The 25,764-nt window shown below is 41.7% G+C and overlaps 1 protein-coding gene across 6 annotated transcripts in view; it reads left to right on the forward strand.

Moving 5' to 3' along the window:
- Window positions 1-3,260: 3,260 nt before the first annotated feature.
- Window positions 3,261-25,764, forward strand: part of plce1 (phospholipase C, epsilon 1) — a 124,160-nt gene continuing 101,656 nt past the window's right edge. For 4 of the 6 annotated variants that reach the window (XM_036141808.1, XM_036141809.1, XM_036141811.1 and 1 more), the window contains exons 1-4: window positions 3,262-3,388; window positions 22,540-22,680; window positions 24,641-25,217; window positions 25,340-25,714. In XM_036141808.1, the coding sequence (XP_035997701.1) occupies window positions 24,675-25,217; window positions 25,340-25,714 (918 nt within the window). In that variant the 5' untranslated portion in view covers window positions 3,262-3,388; window positions 22,540-22,680; window positions 24,641-24,674. Of the gene's footprint in view, window positions 3,389-22,539; window positions 22,681-24,640; window positions 25,218-25,339; window positions 25,715-25,764 lie in introns of all 6 variants that reach the window. The other 2 variants (XM_036141807.1, XM_036141812.1) reach the window with 1 other exon arrangement.

Raw genomic sequence — 25,764 nt, forward strand, 5'->3', positions numbered from 1 at the left:
CACGCAAACTTCATGCAGAAAAGGATGGGATTCAAACCAACCACCATCTTGCTGCAAGGCAACAATGCAACTAACTGCACAACCATACAGCCCTAGCAGCTAAAGTAAAAAACAAACAAAAAATGTGTATGTATATTATAAATAAAGCTCTAGAAAGTGTTTTATCTAGACAACTCATATAAGGAATATTGTTCAGTCCCTCATCCAGCAATGAAAAGAGTATGGTGCAACTGAACACTAACCAAGGCATGGAGGTTTACATCTCTGCAGGACAACAACCCTGAATATAGACCCAAAGGTACAATGAAATTGAATAGATAGAAGCATATTTATGTTAAGTCAAAGTCCAGCCATACATCTAAATGATTTAACATGACACGGCTGGGAAACTGATGTTCCCAGCCACTTTCAGTCCAGCCTTACCCCATGAGAGTCACAGCTGTAAAGCGGTGGAAGGTGTATGAGATTGATTGACTCTCATGGGCTGAATTCAAAGGCACGCCGCACTTTTCAGGTTTTGATTCTAATTTGGTAAATGTTTTTTCTTTTGTCTTCCACTTCATCACAATGCAGCACTTTGTATAGGTCTGTAACATCCCCAATAAAAAGTGTATGGGAAAAATAGGATTAATGTTCAAGGGATACTTTTGAAAAGCAGTGTAGACGTCAGGTTTGCTCTACTGCCTCCTGCTGACATGGTTAGGGATGTTAATAAAACCTTTCATTCACAAAGTAGACATTAAAGAGGTTATTTGTGTTCTGTAGCCATAGATTCTGTTTCTCCTTTTGGCTCTTTGTTTTCGTGCTTTTCATCTTTATCCATTTCTGTTTTCAGGTTTAAACTGAACGTCTGGTTGCTGACTCAAGCAACAGATACCTACACCTATGGGTTTCATGATGGTTTCAACTGACATCATCTAGTGATTAATGATCACTTCCTTTGTGTAATGTCACTATCACATGACTCATTCTCATCTGTGAATTCCCCGCCTCTTTGGGCTGTTTTCCTTGTAATTAGACAGGTCCTGTCGGGGACAAATGGAATATTGAAGTTCTACTAAAGCAGTAAACACTGAAAAACGCAGCTTGGTTTATCTCTGGAACATGTCCAAACATGCAGCTGTAAGGAAGTGCGTCATTGCCAGGTAGGAGTTATTAAAGCAAAGATAAATAAAAATGCTCGTATTTGATTGCTTTGTACAACAAAATCTACAACATGCATATTTTAAGAATACAAAAACAAAGTAGGCATATTTTCCTGAAAATAATAGACACTGAGATGTTATTTGATACTTTTTTTGCACTGCTTTTACTTACATGTAACCTGTATTTTTCTTTAGAAACATGACTGCGATCAAACAGAATATATCTCATAACACATTTTAATTTGAGCGCCTTTCAAAACACTCAAGGACATTGTACAGGTAAAAACAACAAGTGGTAAAAGCAACACCTTCATAATTAAAAGAAACTACACAATTACACACTATATCTGATTCCAATCATTTGCTTTTGATAGCTCATGTTGTCTGAGATGTATTCAAACCCCGACGAGTCAAAGCAGGGCTTCTGCTGTAAATCTGATAACTTTACTGTCTATTTACACACTTTTTATATCAATCATCTAACCAAGGTACACAGCAATTCATCCGTCGCACCATCCAGAGTGTGACGTAGCGAGCCACGATGTTTTATCAGTCTTTATGGAGTCCTATAAAAATGTCCCATAGGTTTAGATGCACCTTGTCTAGATTCAGGAACATGCAGCATCGAATAAACGGTCCTGTCAAAGGGGAGAGATGTGAAAAGCAGCAGCTCACTCAGTATGTAGCTGTAGGCATATTGTGGTGGGATGTTCAAAAAATTGCTAGATAGCAAAAGAAGAGCCACTCCTCTTCCCTTTTTCTAATCAGGAAAAGGGGATTCCCAAAGGTTTGTATGGTCCTGGGTGGAGGAGAGTAGAGGGGGGGAATGGAAGGGTTTCACATTCCTGCAGGATGGCATCAGACTTCCCATCAGCGGAGCTGGAGAAAATCAGAAAACAGTCCCCCATTTTTCCAAAGCTGAAATAAAAATGAAGAAATAGTGTTGAGAAGACACATGGCCAGTTTGAAGGTAGTGTGAGTTACATCCAGGGCTGTTAGATAGTTGATGACACTGGCCAGCTGCTATTGGCCCATACAAGGCGGAGCTCCTATTTGCATTTACAGTAAATGAGCTCTGCAGCAAAGAATCATTGATGACAGAGGGAACAATGTATAGGACGCGCTGAATATAAAGCAAACCGCTGGATACGGTGAGAATGGTGGTTGCCAGACATTCCAATGCAGTGACACACACTCAAACACACTGCCGGCTTCTGCAGGGCCGCAGTTATTGTCCTCCTGTCTGCTGGTTCACGCTGTTAACCAGAGGTGAGACAATGCTGCTTTTAGGTGCTGTGGGAAACATTTCAGTTACTGATAAATGATAAGAGCCAAACTGGAAAATATTTATTCAAGAACGACATAAATGTAAATGACTCATCAGCATATCTCTGCGTTTTACAGCTGACTTCTAATTTAATTTTATTGTCTTAGTAACTTCTTTATCACATTAGTTTTAAATGCATGACTCCTGTACGCCTTTTCTAAAAGAAAAGTCTTGGTTTTACTTGAACTTCAAAAGTTGTCTATTTATTTCAGCATTTATCTACTTAGCTAGAAAGACGAGGGTCCCTTAAAGGGACAGTTCAGATTTTATGAAGTGCAATTCAGTTGAGTATTCATTATCAAACTTTTTTTCTACCAGCTGTAACCCATATACCTCCACTTTTGTTGCGTGTGACTAAGATTTTCCCAGAGTCCGAAAAATGGAACTTCTGTTGAAAACCACTCCCATCACAAAAAAATTGTTTCTTTTATAAACCTTCAATCCAGTGTCATGTTTGCATTGCATTTTTAAAACTTCAACATATCTTTAACCCGTGACATATCAATTGTGTGCTAGGGGCCCAGAGGACAGCAGGGGGCCCCAGGATGCCGTTTATATTCTGGGATTAACTCTACATAGACACACCGCCTCAGCTCTTTACACCAACTGATTAAATCTTCCTGACAACCCGCAAGGTTCCTGTCAGATAATTTTTTTTTACGTGTCCACGAGCCACTTGGTGGTTTGGTTTTCAAAGAAAGTCCCGCGGATTCCAATACTCCGCTGAGCACCTGAACGCACCGCAGAGGACAGCGCGCGGTTGTCCCACGCAGTGCAACACGAGCTGCAGGCAGCGTCAACTTTCTCCTCCGGAGCTGTGAGGCACTCAGAGTCTATGTCAGAGACAACCCAGCGGCGAGCCGAGCTCCTGCGGAGATTTGTTTTTGATGCCGAGCGGACTGACGACAGGCCGGTGGTGAGTGTCCGCAGACTGCCTCCCTCGGGCCGACTTTGAATGAGTCTCATTTTACGGGTCGTTTTGGTTCTGAGTGCCGACTCTCTGGAAAGTTGTAAAGACCTGCTGGACAGTGAAGCTCTCGCTTTCCCCCAACGTTTGTCCGCGTCCTCAAGAGAAACCCACATGCAATGCGCATCAGTTTGGCACTGCCAGAAACAGAAAGTGTCCTGGCGTTTATGGTTTTTTGGAGGTTACGCGCGTGAAGAGAATGACAGAAAAGCACGTGCTGTGAGCTGCGGTTATAAGAATATGCTGAATGATGCGCGTTGTAATTCTGCCCAGACCTGCTTTGTTTTCATGCACCGGACAATCATCCCCGTTCTAACTGCAGGTTGTGTTTGTGTCACTTTTGAACTTTGACAGCAGGTGATGTCACTGTTTACATTGTGGGGGGGGGGGGGGGGGTCTCCTTGGGAGTCCTGAGTAGGACAAGGGGTCAATTCATCCTTTGTGGGTTTTTATTTCGGTTAAAAGCAAAGAGAAGAACCAGTTTTAAACTGAAAACGTAGTGCTCACCCCAGGGGTGTTGCAAGGATCTAGAAGCACTTGAGGCCCAGCCCCGTCCGGGCAGCACGATCTATAGTGCCAAAGGTGTTTGTTCACACACCCACTTAATCCAAACAAGGTATTCCAGATTTGTTTGGCTTCTGTCCAACTTTTCACAACGTTTGGTGTTTTCATAGGAACATTCTTTTGTGTGGCAGGAAAGTAAACAACTTGTACATCTTAATAACATGCTATTTCCTTGCACTAATTTGAATAATTCCTTTATTTTGAAATGTCTCTAGAATCTGTCAGACCTGGCATCAATGTTTAATAGTCATCGGCTAATCAAGCGTCACTATTGTAAACGCTCCAAATGGGGTTAAAGCAAGAGTCAGTGATTTTAATTAATCTTTTTTTTTTTATTAATTTATTTTTTTTCCTCCAGAAGTTTCCCCAAGACCGTCTTACCTTACTCTTCCGCTCTTCAAGGGGATCGTATGTAAAAAAAAAAAATCTCCCGAATTCACTCTGGTCTTTTTTCTTTCTACTGAGACATTTCCCCTTCATCTCATAAACAAAAACACGGTTTGCTTCTTGAGACTCTGAGTCAAAACTCTACAATGAATGGCTAACCGCTAAGCTAACCGGATACATAAATGTGAGAAGTGCGCGGCCAGCAAGCGGAAACTAGGAAGGAAAGAGCACGCACACTGGCGTTACGTGAGCGCGTCAGAGTGATTGGTATGTGGGAAAACCAATAGATGAAGGGATTCCCCTGGAACTTGAGGAACAGAGGGGGGTTGCGTATACTAAGTCTATTGGTGAGAGCAGGAACAAAACTCTTTAAAATCTATTCCATTCGGACCAAATGGCAGAGACTGATTAGAGTTTTTACAGACCTGCAGCTCCCACAGAGAATGATTTTTTTTAACCTCCTTTTTGTGAATACACGATGTATTAACTACTTTCAGGATGGAAGGACGATTTTACCCAGTATAACAAAAAGTGTTTCTGAACAGGATTACCAACTGTGAAGCTTTAAGAGTTCAGCCACTCAACTTAAAAAAAATTGTTTTCTGTGCTTAATAGTTATAACCTTTTAACATGAGATGAAGAGAAGTTGAGATTTGGGCAGATTTTTATTTTCTTGTAGTGGGGGCGGTTTTATGTTCTATTAGGTCTGGAAACTATCAGATCTGGCAACCCTGCATGGCTGCAGGTGCATGAAAACCAGCACCACGGCTTGGAGACTGTTTCTGCAACATTCGTCCAGTCCAGTCGCGAAATGTCCTCATTTCTAAAAATTCCCTGGTCAACTGTCAGTGGTATTGTGAGAAAGTGGAAGTGATTGGGAACGAAGCCACAAAGAGGTCGACCGCGTAAACTGATGAATCAGGGGCAGCGGATGCTGAGGCGCGTGGACCTCTCTGAAGTAAGGTTGCGATCTTTCTTCAGAGTCAATCGCTACAGACCTCCAAACTTCATGTGGCCTTCAGATTATCTCATGAACAGAGCTTCATGGAAAGCTTCATAGAATGGGTTTCCATGGCTGAGTAGCTGCATCCAAGTCATTCATCAACCAGTGTGATGCAAAGCGTCGGGTGCAGCGGTGTAAAACACACCGCCACTGGACTCTAGAGCAGTGGAGTGACACGTCGTACGTCTCCATCTGGCAACCTGATGAGTCTGGGTTGGGCAGTTGCCAGGAGAACGGCACTTGTGTGACTGTAGTGTGCAAAGGTTGTTTATCAGGAGCTGGGCTTTGTCCCTTAGCTCCAGAGAAAGGAACTCTAAATTCTTCAGTAGACCAAGATATCTTAGACTACTCCAGGCTCCCAATATTTGTGGGAATAGTTTGGAGATGACCCCTTCCTCTTCCAGCATGACTGTGCACCAGTGTACAGAGCGAGGTCCATGAAGACATGAGCTGCATCCAGCAAGTCCTAATTATAGCTCCTGTTCCAACAGTAAGAACTCTATCGTGGGGTGCAGAGGATCTTCGGATTGCGTTGCCGATTTCGGACAGCCTTTAACTCGTAATTCACTAAGTCACTCGATGGAAACGAACATGGACGATGCGAGTCCCTTCAAAAAATGAACGCACACTCTAGTTCTAACAGTAACCCGTCCAATTGCTTGTTATTGTCGTCTCAAACCGAGTTGACCTACTGCCAATTATTTTGTTTATATATTTAAATTGTTTTAATTTTATGAAGAATGTGAAGAGTTTTTTTTTCTACAGAAAAGGGTGTATATGCATTATATGCAAAATAAACAGTGTGTACAACACAAATTCATAAATAATCAGAGTTTAATTTTCAATGTTAACATATTATATACAATTTATTTCACCTCATCACTGCTGGTAATTTCATTGCTTCCTTTGATTTAAAACTTTGCTGTTACACTATCTACTGCATCTTATTTGCTGTAGATAACAAAGGCAGAGATGACCAAAGGCCTCTGGTCCATGGAGGACCTACACGTCAAGTAAAATGTGAAAGGGTAGATGGTGCTACTTACAAATGCACGCTCTCTTCTCTCGGGACATTTTTGTTAATTTCCATGAGGTGGTCTGTGCTTAGACGCCTTGTCACCCAAAGAATTATGAGATTCCTTACAGCTCCTTAGCACCAATAAGGGACATTGCGAGGTGGATATGCTAAAGGAACCATGATAGGAAGCATACTTTCCTGACTGAGCTATTCGGACAGTACTTATCATGGCAAACACTGACGCACTTCCGCTTTGGTTAAAGAGGCTCCACTTAAGTTCATATGCGAAAGTAAATACTTTAGGCAGTATAGTCGATCTATCTTAGCTTATCTATAAATCTACGAGACGTGCAACTAACAACTGAATGTGTAAAAAAAAAAAGTATCTTTTTTTATTATGTTAAAATCGTGTGTCATCATTTTCGTCAGGAAATAATTCAAACTGTCACCATTGCTCATCAAATTCAAATAAACTTTAAAGCTGAAGAAGGTACGTTTTTATATGAATGTATTTTTTTTAACATATTTGATAAAACTGTCACTATATTATGACGGTTGAATACGAGGCAGATAATCGGTGAAAAAAATCAAGCTCCTCTGGCTCCTTCCAGTGGTCCTACAGCCATCTGCTGAAATACACCGCTCCCGGTCAGAAACAACCAATCAGAGCCCGGGAGAATGTCTGGCTCTGATTGGTTGTTAGCGCTTAGCACTTCCAATCGCTCTTCTGTACGCGCCGCTCACACGCCTCCCCTGCAGAGCTCAACCATCATTCAAGCTCAAGATTGCTTTTGGGCTACAGTTGTGCCGAGAAATGGTGGAGAAACAACCAGCTTTACAGGAAAACAGCTAGTTTCTTGAGTGGCCCCTGCTCTGACAGGTAAACATTGGAGCAGCACGACTGTGGGGGGGAGGGCTGCAGCACGGCAGAGAGCAAGGAACGTTGTTGCACACTGTGTGAAATAGATGCGGCTGGTGTAAAATCCTGAGAAACCGTCATATTTTCTCTCATGAATTCAGGGCTTATTACAAGAGAGGAATAAGACTCTCTGTGAAGACTTTCACTCTTACTGTTAATCAGAGAACACTGAGAGGTGTCCCCAGATGATCAGGCCCATCAATGCATGTGGTTTCCATTTTTTTTAAGAGTCTAGATCAGAATCCGTGTGACAACAGGGCAGGAATGTCGCCTGTTGTTTAAAGGAAAAACACCTGGCTAACATGGAAAAGCAAAACAGTCCATGTGACTGGCCCGTATTTCCACTACAAAGTGAGATTTAGATATACAGTAAATACATGATCACAGTCACTGTTATTTTCTGACTGATATTTTACAGGACATTAGTTGGCGGTGGATAGCAGCGTCAGGCGTTCCCATCGCATATCCTGCCTTCTTTGAAATTGATTGATGGGTAAAACGATGGAAACAGAAATCAGCATAACATGCACGAGGCTCTAAGATCGACGCCGAATGGGACGAGCTCCTCCGTTAAACAGTAATATAACTCAACTCAGAACTTAATCAAAACCGTGACCTGTGATGCATTTGGCTGATTGAGTGGGGTGGAGGTTTCTTGAGATAGTGAATCTGGAGCAGACAGATATGACTGACTGGTTGGACTTGTTTTCAACGCTGCTGCAACGTACAGTCGATGTTTACCTCCTGTTCAGCTGCGCTGCAACTGCTGACGCGGTACGGACGACGACGCTGCATCTGTAGTCTGTTGACTGCGTCGGTAACTGGCTGTGGACTGGCAGAGGTTCATTCCATGTTGGTTTGTCCTTACGAGCTCCCACTAACCTTTTTTAAACAGATCTTAGAAACGAAGCGCACGCTTGGACAAAAGCTAGCACGATCGCGTGGTCACAGTAAGCTTTGTGCCATATGCAAAGCGTCACACGGACTCCAGTGTTCTTCATGGTGCACATATGGGGATGTTATGGCCTCCCTTTTTTTCTGCTGCTCAAGACAAACGTTCCCCGGCGAGGCGAGGAGGAAACCTTGTTCAACCGTCTCCTCGGTGTCTTCCATGCGTAAAGTTCATGCAAACATGCGTGCAAGCGTTCATTCACCTGAAAAGCTCAGTTTGCTCTCACTCTCTTGTTACACCGATAGACTGAGCACTTCTCCCTTTCTGTGGAGTTTCCATTGCTGCCTCTCTCTCAGCCCTGCCCTCTAATCAAATCCATATGTCCTACAGATCCCTTGCATGAACACTCTGTTCTGTGTGCAGCAATGCTCCCCGTGAAACCAGCCTGCTACTTTGTGACTGGAAGAGAGAGTTTTTTTTTGTGGGTAATTAAATGTGCTTTTTTTTTTTGTATAGTTATTTAACCTCCATTTAAGCAGGAAGTAGAAAACTTCCCAATCTCCCCTTTTTCTAGAGTGTCCATGCCAAGATATGCAGCTGCTAAGGCCACTGAAGATAACACTATGATATACACAGACCCTCTGCACACTAATGAATATTTAGGGCAAAAGTTAACCTCCAAAAGATGAAATGTTGACGTTTCATCATCTTCACTTTAATTTCCTATCCTCTTGTTGGCACAAGAGTCTGATACTTACGCTGTTCACGGAAATACGGCCTCCTAAAAACTGGTTAATGACTTTCTCCGTGTTGCTGGCTCTCCATGTTTTATGAGCCGTTTTTGTGGCTGGTTTGAGTAACAACCTTTATGAAACCTTTATAGCTGTTGGATTACACCAAACACATCCAACCACATATAGGTAACCATGGAGAATAATAGCGACGCACAGCCAAAACCAGACAAAAAAATCTATCATCTTTTGTAATTTCATTATTTATAAAACAAATATTCCACCAGATTGTAATTTGGATCTCTGAGTGGAAACAATAAATCGCCAAAACACGTTTTCAAGAACAAGAGAATGAATTCAGCCTTTAACGTTTGTCTCGTTAAAGTTGTCCAACACACGTGTTGAACCCTCCATACTTCCTAACAGCCGTAAGCAAGGCACCCACACATGCTACTGATCACTTAATTAATTATAATTAAGTTAATTAATTATAATTAAGTTCTAATAACTTTTATTTTGGGGGGAAAAAGCATTAACTTTTCATACTGCCTCAGAAATAACATAAATGCTGATAAATGCAACTATAATAATGTAATCTACAGCATTTAATTATTACTAAATTGATTTAAATACATAAACCTAAGCTAAAACATAAACTACATTTAGTAGTAGTTTTTATAGTCTGTTTGTCTGGCTGCTCCCCTCCAGGTTACCTGCCTTTTCGCTTGCTTGTTGTAGAAACTGATATTAGCATCTTAATTACGTTGGCAAGTAATTAAGATGTGACAATGCAGAATAAAAAAGCAAATTTTAGAAAAAAATATTTTAATAAAACCTCTTAATTAATAGAGATGTTTGTTTATTAATAAAATAGGAATTAGATTGTGTTCTTGTAGGTGTGGTTGTGATTCTGTTCAGCCATCTATGACATTTTCAGAGTGATTCACGTTCCTTCACGTGATTCTTCTTTTATTCTCTGATCTCCTATCTGTTAACACTGGGTCAGGTCAGGTTGAGATATTTATGCAAAGCGCTGATGTGGAGAAAAGAGGATCGCAGATCCAAACAAACAAACAAACGAACAAAAAAGTGAATCTTTGCGGAAGTTTCAGCATGAATAAACAGAAATTGTAAATTGTATTTTGTGACACATATTTAATGTTAAAGGTAAATATTATGTAACTGCAGCGCTACACGTTCCTGATGATTGCTCTCAAAATGTATAATGAGTAAACCACTGCAGCCATATTGAGAATTTGGTTCAGTAAAATGTGTTTTTTAAGGACATTTGTCACTTTTTTCAACATTATGGTTTTGTATTATTTAAAGAAATGGTTTGCAATACTGTTTACATTTTGGGATTTTTTCTCTCCAAGTTACTAATTTAATTGTTTGGCCAGCTTAAGAGTGGCCAAACAATCGTTCATCTTATTGGTGTCACAGATTTTGTGGCTGTAATGACATTCGCCATGAAATCTGCATCTCATTTGTTTGCAGTTGAGTTAAAGAAACTTCTTCCTGTTTCACTCACACAGTGCGATGGATTTTCATTTTCTCCCTCGTAGCGCTGCAGAACAGAAAACGGGGATTCCTTCCTCCCCTGACCTGCCTGTTACATTTCAGGAATGTTCCTGATCCTAAACTAAAGCTTTGCGTGAAGTATTTAGTGGAGTAATTTGAAGGATGAAAGCCGTTTCAGCTCAGCATTAATACCGCCCTCCCTGCATTTACCCTCTTTGAACACTAATTGTGCCGTGTTAAAGAAAGTCTGGAAAATAACGATTCGCAACTGTGAAGCGTGAAGTTTTCAACCAGAACCGGCTATGTGGTTCGGCTTTACTTTTCTGTGCGTGAGGGCGGGTCTAATCACATACCAGGCTTTGAGTCATCATTCGGATGAGTTTGGGGGGGATAATCCCTCCTGAATGAGCATTAGAAAAAAGGCTTTCATGTGAGAGCGAAGTCCCTCTATTGAGGGGATAAACAATGATTTAGGCCAGGGCTTCAAAAAGCGGTTCCACCTCCTGAGATACTAACTCATTAAAACAAATTACTCATTAGAATACCAGTAGGCTTCCTATTGTTGCATTAAAAAAAAAAGAAGTTGAATATCTGGTTTAAAAACTAGACTGTGGCTCTTGTCTTGCTGTCAGATTAATTTAAGGTCTTGCTGTTTGATATTTTATTTCTTTTTATCCATCATCGGTGGCCACCATACGCCGTATCTCCACTTCAGGAACTGAGCTTTTTTTTTGGGGCCCTTCTGTTCTCCCCACCACATCTTAGCATAAATCTCCTGGAGTTAGAAACTTTTTACAATGGTATGACAAAATAAGTCTGATCTCTATCAAATATTCATATAGATGACTTCTGTGCAAACTTAGAGAGGAGCTCGTGGTGATTGGCTACTGAAATAGGCTAACAAGGCCCATCCATTGTGCTTTTTTCTTCTCTTACTCACTCGCACATTTGTCTTTCATTGTCTCTTACATTCACAAGAAAGCACAATTGGAAAGCCTGATTCTTCCTGAAAACATTGAATAGATATAATTTTAAAGTCAGGCTCAGAGCTTTGCATCGTAAAAAGGAATGCAATGTAAGTATATTTTGCTTCAAATCTATATCAGATGAAAAAACAACAACTGTGAAGTTCAAATTTGGTCCGTGAGGCCACCTCGGTAATTGTACTTGCATCGGTTTGACGTCACTGTAAATAATGCTGGAACTGAAGTAGAAGTGATTGAACGTTTTCTTGGTCAGTGCACTTGTTGTCTGTGTGTGACCTGGTTTCAGTCTGTGGGCGTGTTTTGCATGTGTCCGTCTACAGAGATTTAGCCGGGAAGAGCCGTTTGATTTCCCAGGCAGGGTCAGAGTTCGGCTGATAGCAGGAGCCACTTTAAACCAGCGTGTTAGACGAATCTTTTTAGGTTCCCTATCTGCAGAGTTAATCTTCGTTGCCGGCTGCGTCTCGCTGTGTCGTAATTAAAACTGCTCTTTTAACCTGCTTTGGTTTTGAAACACAAGCAAGAATTACAGCCACAAGGAGACACATAGCTTATGCCAGACACCGTGTGAGATGAGGTGATTTCAGAAATGTTGAATATTAATTAAAAAGCACAACTGTCTGCTACGTTGCTCAGCATATTACTGCAGGATCGAAAGCTCCAGTGTGCAACTTCTTGCTTTAGACGACTAAAATACCGTCCCAGGCTTGCCCTCCTAACCTATAATTGAAGTTCATGCCACCACATGTCACCGTCCACCTTAAACCACATCGTCCTTAATTAGATGGCCAACAGCAGTGCAGTGACAACACAAGCTCACACCCCAAATACTGTTAATACCTCGTGGCTTAACAGCGACGGCCCAACGCAGGACGGTGTGTTGTAGTTACGGGGTTGTTGGGGTTGCGTGTTCGCCTTCATAATACGCCTAAGCTTAGAGGCAGGTGTCAACAAAATGTCTCGTACCAAACTTGATTTCAGGCAACATGGATTAATGACATGTACACACAGGTTTGCAGTTAGGCAAATTAAAAAGATGGACTCAGGACGCAAAGCACAAACCTTAAGTTGGTATGACAGGATATTCAGGCATATGGTGTTTGCTAACTTTTGGTGAATCAGGATGGGCCTGTTGGTTCACTGTGAGAAATACAGTTCATGCTGTCATGGTTTTCACTGCTTTTAGCTTCAGTGGTCGATTTAAAAAAAAAAAAACAACAACAAAAAAAAACACTCTGAACAGATAACTCGCTGATTATAACTTGGTGATATGATCTCAAAAAGCCTAGTTGTTTCCATTCTTTTTAAAACTATATTAAAAGGTAAAAGTCAAACTTGCTTTTATTGTGTAAACATGTCAGTAAGTCAATCTGTTTGCTCTCAGCCGCCAGTGTCACTCCCGCTAAACAAGTCTCCTGTAATGACATTTTAGTTGATATGTGCATCAAACAGGACATTGTGCAACTGTTTACCTGCATACTCCATAAAATCAGATACGATTCTGAGAACTTTACTGCAGAGATGCACCAATCAGGGTTTTTATTGGCTGATTTTAAATCTTCGGTAACTGTAAAGCTTTGATCTACCAATTAAGTTATTCCATTTTCTCTCTACAAACTATAAAATATAAAAAGATTATACAACTGAGACCACACTAGATACACTAGATAAAGAAGAAACTTTCCCCGCTTACAAATAGTGAGACTAAAGCGTTCCTCTTTTCAGTCAGATGGATAATCAAAATTATGTCCATTTACAAAGAGCCGGGATAATAAACAAAATCACTTTATTCAATTTCAGAGGAATAAATAGACTGTGAGATCACTTGCCTTTGAACAATTTGGGAAAGCCCAGATGTCGCTCTCATGGCTTTTTAAAGGCCTTATAGGTTAATTCATCCCAATTTGAGCTAAATGGAGGCTTACCTGTGGATTTTATTTTAAGACAACACTTTAAACACACTGCTCCCTTGTGTGACATCAGGGAAAAATCTGGACCTTCACAAACCTGGTTGACCTTAGGGCACAATATTCAGATTCCTAAAGGTGTCATATTCATTTACATTCAAGTATAAACACCATTAAAACTGTACAGCTTTTATGCCATTCAGGAAATTGACTTTTTTTTCTTTCTCCCATACCAGATATGACCTTGTTTGTGTGAAATGTGCATATGAACCCCAGAACAAAGCAACAGTAGTTGTTACGATGCTGGATGAGGCTGGCACAGCGTTATCTAGAGTGAAACAAGTCTTGTAATGACATTGACTGAAAGCCAACGCCTTGAGGAACAAACGTTTCTCCAAGAGCAACATCAAAGGCCAAATTACAGTTTCAATATGCAACTAGGGACAATCTGAGGGTAGTGGGATCGCTTCCAGGTTTCTCTGGCCTAATGTCAGTGACACGTGTGCTTGGACTCTAAACTAAAAGTTGCCTACAATCTGTTTTCCTCTACGAGTGTATGAATGTTATGAATAAAGCTATTGCCATTGCAGTCTGTTTACCATCACTATATTTGGAGAAAAGATTGCACGACTTACAACGCCATCTCAAATGTCAAGCATGGGGGTGGCTGCATAATGTTGTGTGAGTTTTTTGCTGCAGGAGGGACTGGTGCACTTCACACAATACATGACATAACGTGTAAAGAACACGAGACAATATCACAGTGCCATCTAGAAATATATGCCAAGAAGTTTAAGCCTGGGCACAAAAGGGCTTTCTAAATGGACAATCAGTCCAAGTATTAGGGGTGGGAATATTTTACTATCTCATAATTTGATTCTGTTCAGATTTTTGGGGCCACAATTCGATAAAAAAAAATATTTTTTTTGGCATTGTCTACCTTTGTTCCGTCTCTAAAACAAAGCTTAGGCACAGTTGTCTCAGTGAAAAACTAACGAGATGGTGTGGCATGCCTTGGCTCCACTGTCTGCAACGTGCAGGGAGTTTGTGAAGCACGGCCGTGTGCTTCGGTCTGCTGCTGGTGGCCGACTCAGCTCCGTGTCCTTTAACGCCGGGTGATGCCTGGTAACGTGAGCCCACACATTTGTGGTGTTCTCCAAGTGCTCAATCTGCATTTTGCAACCTTGCACACTGTAACGCTCATATGAAACTAGGTCTTCCCGGGCATTCGATTAAAAACCTCCTTTGCGGATATTCCAGGACCGGCTGCTTAGTGATGTCTCAAGTAGTTACAAAACGGAGGCTAACATCTAGGAGATTTGTTTTATTTAAATAAAAAAAGGTTTTGGTACATTTTATCTCGATTCTGAATAGTAAACGTGAACTGCGATTCTTATGTAAATCTTTTTTTATTTTTCTATTTGGCACACCACCTGCTAAGTATATCACTTGATTGATTACAAATTGGCCTAAGGACATCCAAATCAATGTTTTGGAGTTGCCGTCACTAAGCTGTGTTCTCAGTCCCGTGGAAAATCTGTGGGCAGAGCTAAAAAGCTGTGAGCGTACAAGGCGGTCCACAGACCCGCCTCAGTTAGAGCGGCTCTGTCAGAACAAATGGGCCAAAATTCTAGCAAACTGGTGCGAGAAGCTTGTGGAACGATACCCAAAATGTTTGATCTTAGGTGTTTAAAAGGCAATCCTGCCAAATATAAAGGAAACATGTAAAATTCTGAATATGAAGACTGTAACCAAAAAATACCCCCCTCCAAAAGAAAATAGCTAATTTTCCATAATTCTTCAAATGGGAATCCTAACAAAATATATATAAAAAGAGGTTTTCAATCTGTTTCAATGTTCAACAGTGATTAAGAAAAGGCTTGCTGCCTTTTTATACAGTTTATTTCAATATCTGGTTTTAACTGTAAGAACAACAACCTGTGACGTGGGCATATTACTCCCATGCTGTCCTCCTTACAGTGGCTGCCTGTACATTTTAGAATTGTTTTAAAGGTCTTACTCTTGGTACTTAATGTTTAAACGCTCGGTCGTCTCCTTACCCATCGGCGTTTTTACACAAACATGTTCCCAGCAGAACCCTGAGGCTCTTAGCTGTTTCTAGGACCCTGTTATGTGTGCCGATGAGAGACAGAGGTTTGTCTGTTGCTGCCCCCAAACTGTGGAATGATCTTCCACTCAGTTTAAGGATGGCCAGTAATCTGAATGATTTTAAATCTGCTTTAAAGACTCATCTTTTATACTTGGCTTTGAATTCCGGTTTAGTCGGAGCATAAGGCTAGTTTTTATCAATGATTCTTTTGTTACTGCTTTTATTCTGTTAATTTTTACTGTAGCTGTTGTATTTTATTGTGTATTTTATGTTTTTATTTCTTTTTTATAGACACTTTGGTCCCTTTGGTGTGTGAAGTGCTTGATAAATAAAGTTTGATTTATTGAATAACATTGAAAAGGTGTTTACAAGCCTTCCTGTAATATAGTGGTTCTCAAATATTTTCTGTTGTGTTACCCTAATATTTTAGAAGTTGTGAGTAATTATTGATCTTAAGAGGAGCTAGTGATAGCTAAACAACAGGGGTCTCATTTATAAAGCTTATGTATGCATAATTTGGGGACTAAATCTTTACACTGAAAGGGTGTGATCAATGAAGAAAACCTAATGTCAGAATCTGCAGTCCTTTCCTTAAACTCTCCCCTTTATTTTGTATATATATATATATTTTTTTTAAGTTTCTTACCCTCTGGTTGAGGTGACTGTCAACCATTTCTGGTCACCGGGCAATTTCCCAAAACCTTTTGTACATTTTAGCTCTTCCCTGATGAAAAACATACTTTTGTTTTCAAAGGGAAATAGTTAACTAAAAAATATTATCCAATAAACCTGTACTTTTAGAATATAATAGAAATATCCTATATCGTCGCACAGTGGGGAAATTGTGGTTTAATGGCAGCAAACTGAGGTTATTACCATGGTAGAATTAAATGAGACTGTACAGTAAGGGCAAATTTACAACATAAGAAAAAAATACTGTACAGTTATTAGATCTAGCATAGTCAGATTAAAGAAATGCAATTGATTAGGGTGATTTAAAAAAATGCATAACGTTCATGCATTTTGTTCCATAAAAACAACAGACCTTTTACAAGAAATTGAAAAAAAAAAAAAAAAAACTGCCAAAAGCAACAAGGAGGTAAACACATATCGAGTTTGTTGGAAGCAGTGATGGTTAAAAGGTCTAAGAGTTTCTGGGAGGAAGGATCTTTGATCACACTCCTAAGTGCACCTAGGGTGGAGCGGCCTTTTACTGAACAAGCTCTGAAGTTCTGTAAAAACTTCACGTATGGGGTGGAAAACTCTAAGACTGATGTTATTTTTGCCACGGTCCCTCTGTCTCCCACCACCTGCACTTTGTCCACGGAGAGAGCTTGGCTTTCAGATGAGTTTATCTAACTGCTTCTCCGCCTGTAGATAAACTGCTGCTCCAACAAACTATAACGTAAAAGATGGCTGACGCCTATCAAAAAAGGTCTTGAGGAGATCTCGGCCTCCTTAGCAGGTAGAGTCTACTCTGACTCCTCCTGTAAAGAGCATCAGTGTTGTGACTCCAGTCCAGTTTATTGTTCAGGTGTACAACCAAGTACGTGTAAGAGTCTATGTTCACGTGGACAGAAGTAATTGGAATAAAGAGTTGATCAGAATAAACATGCGTAAGCAAGCCAGTCAGAAAAACGATTAAGCTCAATGGGAATGAAATTGTATTCCTAATGAGAAGGGTGGTTTATGCCTACTGACAATCCGATCGACATGCACGTAAACGCTTGTGAGGATCAAGTTATTCCGAATACGGCAAACTGACCTGAGCGCGCATGTCCGCCCAACGTAAGCGTGACGGGAGGCAAAACTGACGGGGCTTCCGATTCTACCTTTCTATTTGAAACATTGAAATAATTCAAATTTGTTATTTATTCATTTATTCATATTTATTCAACCGTAATTAGAACATCGTGCAAGTCCAGCCGGGGCCCTCGGAAGACAAACAAAGTCCTACAATACTGCTTTGTTGTTGTTTGTTCTTCTTCTTCTGTGTTTTTTTTTTTTAGGAAAATTTGATAACTGTGCATGTCAGAGTGGTTCTATTCTGAATAAAGCCCGATGCATATATACGCACATTATAAACGGCCATCTAAACGGTACAATTAGTTAATTTATTTATTTTTAATGCGATCGTGAAAGTTTGTGCATGTAAACATAGCTAACGTCAGCTCCCTGGACGTTCGGCGTGGTGGGTCTGCGCTGTCAGTGCTGCGGTGGATTTTGGTGTTTGCGGAAAGCTCCTAGACTTTCCCACATTGATCAGGGGATGGTTCCACTGACACCCGTCTAGAAAGGCTTGCTGTCGGCACTTTGAATCATCCTCACCTGTGATGAGGAGGACTATTACAGAGTTGTCAAAACTTGCAGAGGGTAGTCTGGGAAAAAGGCAGTGTAGAGGGTTCACAGGAACAGTGCCAGCATAGTTCCCTGCAGGGCAGCAATACTGCTAATCAGCCTGTCAGAGACACCGCCCTGTGTCCTCGCATACTGTGGGCGGCAACAGGTGGCGGTCCACTCGTCCCTCACAAGTCCTGGCTGGGGGATTTTAAAGCAGTGAAGAAATCAAAGAGCAAGAACCTCACAGCTTCCAGGCTTCTCCGGGTGGGTCAGAGCTCTGTGCAGGAGGTCTGATCAGTTCTGACAGGTGACCTGCAGCGGATCAAGCAAAGACTTCACCAGGGGGGACAAAGTTGGTTGAGGACCAACCTCTGAACGGTCTTTATCAGGTGTGAGGTCAGTGCTACCGGCCTGCGGCTGCTGAGTACCTTGGGCTTTGTGGTATTCAGCACCGTCGTCTTCCGCAGCTGTGGTCCTTCCCTGGCTTCACGCTCATGTTGAACATGGTGCCACGGTTGATCTGTGCAGCACCGCAGGAGTCTGGAGCTCTTAAAAGAGATGGTGTGGTGTTGGGGAGCTCTGGGATGGAGTTACGTATCAGTCAGGATAGTGAAGCTGCTCCCTCTGTAGCCTCCCAGATGCCGGGCAATGGCCTCCAGTTCTTCCGCTATGTTGGGAAGAGAGCTGAGATTTCTCGTGATGATTGATGGGATTGACCTAATGGATGTGTGGGTTCAGCCTCTCCTCATTCTCAGCTTGCGGGGGGTGGGGGGCCTGGGGGGGGGTATTGGGTTGCTTGGTGGGAGGGGGGATTGTGGAACTATCAAGGGCCTACAGTTGATCTCTGGTGTAAGCAAAGGGAACATGGCCTGCCTACACAGTCTACGTATGCAAATGCTCTAAAAAAGTTAAATAAAAGCAAAGTTGTCCTCAAAACGGCCCCGTAATTTGTGCAGGTGAAGTAGCTGAGTGGGAGCTACTAAAACTGGCTGCCTGCTTGAGCGGTGCTGGAAGAGATTAAATGCATTTTAACCCCAAGTGTCGTTAAACAATTGAGTTGTACAGGGAGTGCACTGACACGTTAATGATATTATCCTAGACCAGGGGTCACTAACCTTTTTGAAAGTGAGAGCTGGTGTTGTGTCATATAAAGGTCTACCAGCACTGACCTTTGGACCAAAGAGTCAGAGTTCACCTTAACTTTGTGTGAAATAAACATATTTTTCATGCTATGTTATAATAGATATTGTCATTTTAAAATTTATATAAATGCAAGTGGGAAGTGTATCGGAAGAAAATAAAGTTTTAGATGCAGCTCACTGTTGGATTGTGCTTTTTTTTTTTTAGAACAGACTTGTGGGCACCACGTGCACTGCAAAAACGAAAATAAAAATAAGTCAAATTTTCTTGAAATTTGTGTATTTGTCCTTGATTTGAGCAGGTAAATAAGATGATTTGCCAATGGAGTGAGATTTTTGCACTTAAAATAGGAGCAATTCATCTCCATCATCTTATTTAGAGGGCAGAATATCTAATTATCTTATTTTAGGGGTTAAAATACTCATTCCATGGGCAGATCATCTTATTTACATGCTCAAATCAAGGACAAATACGCTAATTTCAAGAAAATTTGACTTATTTTTAGTTCCGTTTTTGCAGTGTGGTCCTCGGGGGCTGCCTCACCGTGTTGGTGACCCCTGTTCTAGACCGAGTTCTTCTTTCCATAAACAGTCTTTTTATTCCTAATCCTATAGGAATTATTGGACAGTGGGGCGCAATATCCTATCGATATCATTCTTTTTATAAAGAGTTTTTAACTATCAAAGTATTTTCAGTCAGCTTTAAAAACGTAATGTTCTCTATTTTCTGCCACTACTGGCCTTTATTTGACCGTAGGCTGACAGGAAATGGGGTTGAGAGAGCGGGGGAAGACATGCGGAAAAGGTCCACAGGCCAGGACCTGAACCCGGGACGGCCGTGTCGAGTATTGAGGCCGCCAGACATTGGTTGTGTGCTCCATCTCTGAGTCTTTGTTTCCTAATATGTAGAATATTCCTAATATTTAGAAAAATCATATTTCAGCATTTTAAGGTTTCCTTTCTGGAGAAGGAAAAAAAAAGTCACGGCACCTTAATGCATCTGTTATGTGGAGCTCGGTTCAGTTGATTCAGGGTGCAGCATGCCAGGATCAATGTTTTGTCATTGATAACTTAAGTGGTGCTATCGCATGGCCAAAGGTTATCTGTTTATGAGCAGTTAAATCCATTCCCGTGAAAGCCTCTATTTAACTGGAAAGTAGAGCTTTATTTTGAAGGTCAAAAATCCCTGCTGTTTTTTTTTTAATGGAGCATTTGTCTGTTTCAACCCTTTGGCAGACACACTGTTTGTAGGAATATAGCACGGAACCTTGAGAAAGAAGTCTGCGGACATCCACTCCTTGATGTATGTGTGTGCATGTCTGTCTCCTCCTTTCTGTACTGCACACTCGCACCTCAGGTCCTTGAGAGCCCTCCCTTATTTCAGTCTGGCCCACATTCCAACTGTGGCCCACACATTTTGGCAGGGAACTGTGAACTCTGGTCACTGCAATTATAAGCTTTCAGTTTATATTTTTTTTGTTTTTTTTGTTTTTGTTGGCCACCTTAGCGGCACCAGAACCACACAATTAGTATTCGTTCATGCTGTGGGTACAGTAAATGTGCGTCTTAAGGATGTGTTTTATTCTGACAGGGTGCAAAATACTTTGACGCTTTGCTCAGCCTCACTTAGATTATACAGAATAGGTGAAAATAAATGTTTTTGTGTGGACTGTGCCACACAAAAACAAAAACTGTGATGTCTTCATAAGCAGGGCCTGTCAGTCACTGTTATGGACAAAGAAGATATTTTTCCTACTTCTTGCTCCTTTTGAGTCAAAATGAACCTATGTGGTTGTTTCTGTGGTTGTTTCTGGTACCAATATTTAGGAGTTGTGGCTGCTAATATTCCTAGTCAATATGTTTTTTTTCCCCCCGTCCATCGATTATTTTCTTATTACCATCAGAGTTAAAAACTTTGTTAAAAAAAGTCTTTTTAAGATCATGAAATTGTTGTTTCATGACCTCAGGTTGCCTCAGCCTTTCTGTGCCTCTATAGATTTCCTGTGGATTCAGATGTTGCTGGCGGTTTGCTCCAATTCTCATCCCTGTTGGTTTTGCAATTGGCCAACACAAGAAATTGATTTATACTTGCAGAGGTGAAGTACGCAATTCTTAGCAAAACAGTATATTTCCTTCATGTGTTTTGTTTTGTTTAGTTCAATCCATCACCTGAAAATGAATAAGCACGGCACAATTGCAAACGTAGCAAAACATGGCCTTGCACCCAAACTAACAGGCTGAGGGCAGGGTTTCCCCCACCGTATTATAAGCCTGGTGGGCCCCCAGGCTTTATCCCCCCCCACCCCCCCACCAGGCTAAGCGTCATTTGTTTATTTTAAATGCCCTAGTATTTGAGAGCAGCATAAATTGGCCAGTAAAACTCTCGTCTGGTAGGACGCCACCATAAGCTAATGCTAGCTGCTATTAGCTTGACGCACAGTACGGTACGCACCACCCCACCTGTTTCCACAAGCACTTCTTGTAACCCCCCACGACAATTATTGCCAGGGTTTCCGCCTTTTCTGGGGGAAACCCTGGAGTGTTGACGCTGCCAAGAGGCTCGTGGTAACGCTGAATGAGCTGCAGATGTTCAAAGATTAGGTGTGACAATCTGACCTGGCAAGCCACATTATTAATGTGTAGCTCCGTCTGTTCTGCACATTATCCGTCTGGGTCTTTTCCCAGCGAATCCGTTTGGGTAAAAGGAGGGACATCCAGCAGAACTTTCCGAGCTGATTAGATGAAGCAACGTCTAGTGCCCGCCTACTAAACGTTGGTTTTATCCAACCAGGGAATCAAATGAAAATGTGGTGAGCAGAAGACGCAACGAGAAACCACAACACGTTAAGCTAGCCAAGACATGATTATTTGGATAGTGACACTCGTGGATTCTGACAAAACAGATTTGATGGCAGCAGCTACACGACCGTCCTCCTGCGGTGAGCATGTTTATTTTGGTTCGGCTGTGAGCTTGCCAGCTATTAATTTCGTCACCGCTGGTATTTCCCGCCTTAAATGTTGCATAATACTGGAACGCGATTGGCCCGACCCGTTTTGGTTTGGTCTCGAACGGTTGAGGTGGGAGCGGGACAAGACGGATTCTCGTGTGCTTGTGAATGCACACATATCACAAGGATGCAGGTTAGTGACAGGACAATTTCCACAAATTTGGCCTTTACTGAAGAGTGATGAGATTAAAGAAGTTGTTAAAAGAAATCCAAATGTCCTGTATGAGGTTAGCAATAAACCAAGCTATAGACACAGCAAATCGTGGAAGATGGTGCTCTGATCATGTGAGAGCAAACTCGAGCTTTTAGGCCTACATGCAACATGTGTACAAAAAAAAATACAATACTCCAACTAAACCTGAAGACACCACTCCCCCAGTGACATATGGTGGTGGTAGCACCATTCTATGTGGACACCTTTCTTCAGCAGGGACATGGAAACTGGTTAGAGGTGATTTTCAGATGGGAAGAGATAAATACAGAGCAGGCCCGAGTTATTTATTATTATTTATTTTTGTTTTCTCAAAAAGAACATGAACCCATAATAACTCAATTTCTTTATTCCGCTTTCTCCTCAGAGTCTGCAGTGGGATAACTATGCATCAGACCTGTATCCTGATTCAGCCAGAGTTGATGCACTCAGGGACACACATGGCCCTGTAAGCTGTGACTGTGACCATACCATCAAGGAAATTCCTCCATCCTCCAGGGTCACTCTGGTAGATTTTTTTTTTTTATCAGCTGGTTCGTGCAGCTGCACAAACTTCTGTTTCCACAACACATGCACAGAGAACACTGTTTGTAGACATGCTGTCGCAGGCCCTACAAAGGTCACTAGTAGCTGAGGTTACTATTTGCTTCAGTAAAGGCCAGTATGTCTTAGTTGAAAGTAATATTTAAAAAAATATATATAACATAATTAAAGGTGTTTTGTCTGTTTTGGATCAAAAACAACTACTCTTGTTTGTCAAATGTTACATTTTTAAGGGATAATCTTATATTCTAAAATAGGAAAAAAAATACTGTGAAGAAAATTAATTATAATCTCCATTTGAATTGTTTGTCAAATCAGAAAGTAATTTTTAAAGCAAAAACAGAACAAACTAAAACAGAACTCACTAAGATGGATGATGATGATGATTATGATGATGATGGAGATGAGGCTGTGTCCATAATGGCATTATCTTGATAAGGTGTTTTTAACCAAAAATACGTTTTCAGTAGAAATATTTTAAGTGGACGTGTGTTTGTTTATTGACAACACAGAACCTTTGGCCACATAGATCATCTGACCCAAAAGTGTAAACACAAGCTGGGAGGATGGTTTTCTGCTCAACCTTAGGAAAAAAACAACAATATCTCAGCCTGAAACATTTGGATCTGTGACTTTAAGGGAGGGAAAACAAAACTATAACAGAGGGATAACAAAATACAAAGGTCAAATAAGCAGCCTGACTACGATAAATATGTTATTTGGGTTGGTATGTTGTTTCGCAGCTTCAGTAAGGATCCACGCATCGGAGCGGCTCGAAGGGGGAGCTGAGACCAACAGAGCCATCATTGGGTTGTCCGTCAAGCTAATAGCAGCTAGCGTTAGCTTATGTTGAATGAGAGGTTTACAACTTCAGTGATGGAGATTCAATAGCTTTAATGATCTTTTTACATTGCACTCAAATATCCGTGTCATACTGTTAGCTTAGCATGTAGCACCGTTGGGTATTTCCTGTTTCTTGGTGGTCTGTCTGCCTGGGAAAGGTCCTCTGAACAACACTTTTGCATTTATCTTGTCTATGAAGATGGCACATGTTTTCTTGTGGCTGTTCTCCACATGTTAGCAGACTTTAAAACTTCCAGCAGCAGCTCATTATTTGGATCAGGTGTGCAGCTGCATGGAGGAGAATGTAGCGTCTGTGCGCTGCTGCTGGAAGAGGTGCGACACATGTGAATGTGTCAGTGGTGCAAAGCCTGCGTAAAGGGAGCCCAGATGTCAGCTGTCAATTAGACCGCTTCATCATTCATCATTAACGGTCTAATTTCAGCGTAATTTTGACAAGTGACAGCGCAACGGTCCATTACGCTGAAATGCGCTGGCAAGAACCAAGAGTGGTTTGGGGGATTTGATGGCATACCTCTATGGGCATCACCGTAACGATGTTGGTCAGACTTGGAGTAAAAAATTTAACATTTGACCTGAGTGTTTTTCGACAGGAAAATTAATATATTTATTATAAGCTACAACATTGAACACCAGTGAAAAGATGATGTATGCCCTTTTATTTGTCGGGGGCTCTCTCGGGGGGAATGGTGGCCTAGTGGTTAGAGCAGCGTGCTTGCACTCTGAGAAGGTTGTACCCGGTTCGATCCCTGCAGACTCCCACTGTAGCTCCCTGATCAAGACCCTTAGCCCCAGATTGCTGTGATAGCTGCTCACTGCTCCCTTAGGGATGGGTTGGGTTAAATGCAGAAGACAACTCTCATTGGAATGTACAATTGCAATGACAAAAAAAGATTTCTTCTTCTTCTTTCAAAAAAAAGCAACAAAAAAGAAGGCATTCATTTCTTTATTTGAATATTTGCTTATTAGTTGTAACCCAAATTATTTTTAACAATTGTCCTTTTACTTCAGGATATCTGCTGGAAGTGTCTTAAGCATAATCACTTTTGTTTTTGAAATTGCAGAGAGATTAACAACAATTCAGAAGTCCACAGGGAGATGGCCGCTGAGGAGAACCCAACTAAACTGGGATCTGCAGAAGCACTCCGCCAAGTTTCGCCTCCTTCCACTGGGTGCAGACCCAGCAAGCAGGGTAAACATGCAGCTAATCTGCCGGAAGCGAGGCGGAGCTCTGACCAGCTGTGGCTTTCAAAGCAGCGGAGCTGTCCTTCAATCCTCCTCTACAGGAAGCTGTCGTGTGACAGTGTCAAAGGGAATCTTTTGGATGAACAGTGTGAAAACTTCAATTACAGCTCAAAGGTCATCAGTGCCAAAGAAAAGCTTTTCGCAGAACTTTCAACTGTTAAACACGTTGAGCGAAAAGCTACGATGTGTAGGAAGGGGTCGGAGGGATCTGTGTTCCTGGGCAACGCAGGAGATAAAATGGATGAAGGTGGAGGCAGACGTACCAACAGTCCATGTTCCTGTGGGATGTCTAGCTTTGACAGCCTTCAGTCCAGTCCGAGCCCCAGCTCCAGTCCTGTTCAGCGTTGTCAGCTCCGTCGCGGCAGTGTGCCCGTGTCCATGCTGGCTTTCACTAAGGTACTCCGGTTTTGAACTCAAATTAGTCTTCATTCATAACATGTTTGTTAGAGCTCTCATTTAACATTCGAGAAAACTGCAATGTTGCGTTCTGTTCTGTTGTGTAACCCTTTCCCCTTTAGGGCCGTCCCTCCAGCGAGCCAAGCTCTTTGGCCTCTTCCCCCTGCGGCTCTCCCCAACCCAGCCACCTGCATCGTCACAGAAATGGTCACATCCCTCTGTACCGCTTCAAAGATGGATATTCAAGTTTAGAGAGGCTAAACAGGAGGCCCAAAATACAAAAATGCTCCTCGGACAAAGTATCCGTTCGAAGGGGTTCTCTTGAACATGAGCTGAGGTCGTCTTCGGCACGGACCCCGGTCTGCAGCTGTAGGAGCAACAACAGCGACGAGGAGGAGGAGGAGGGAGACATCCTGCTGGACAGCGCGGAGTTTGTCAGGGACCGTAAGGAACGTTCCACTCTGCTGGTGAGGAGGTTCTGCAAGAATAACAAGAAGGTATTTACAAACATGTCTATTCTTGTACGAGCATGGACAGTGCCTAGAAA

The sequence above is a fragment of the Fundulus heteroclitus genome, chromosome 10, assembly GCF_011125445.2.
Source record: "Fundulus heteroclitus isolate FHET01 chromosome 10, MU-UCD_Fhet_4.1, whole genome shotgun sequence".
Classification (NCBI taxonomy): Eukaryota; Metazoa; Chordata; class Actinopteri; order Cyprinodontiformes; family Fundulidae; genus Fundulus; species Fundulus heteroclitus.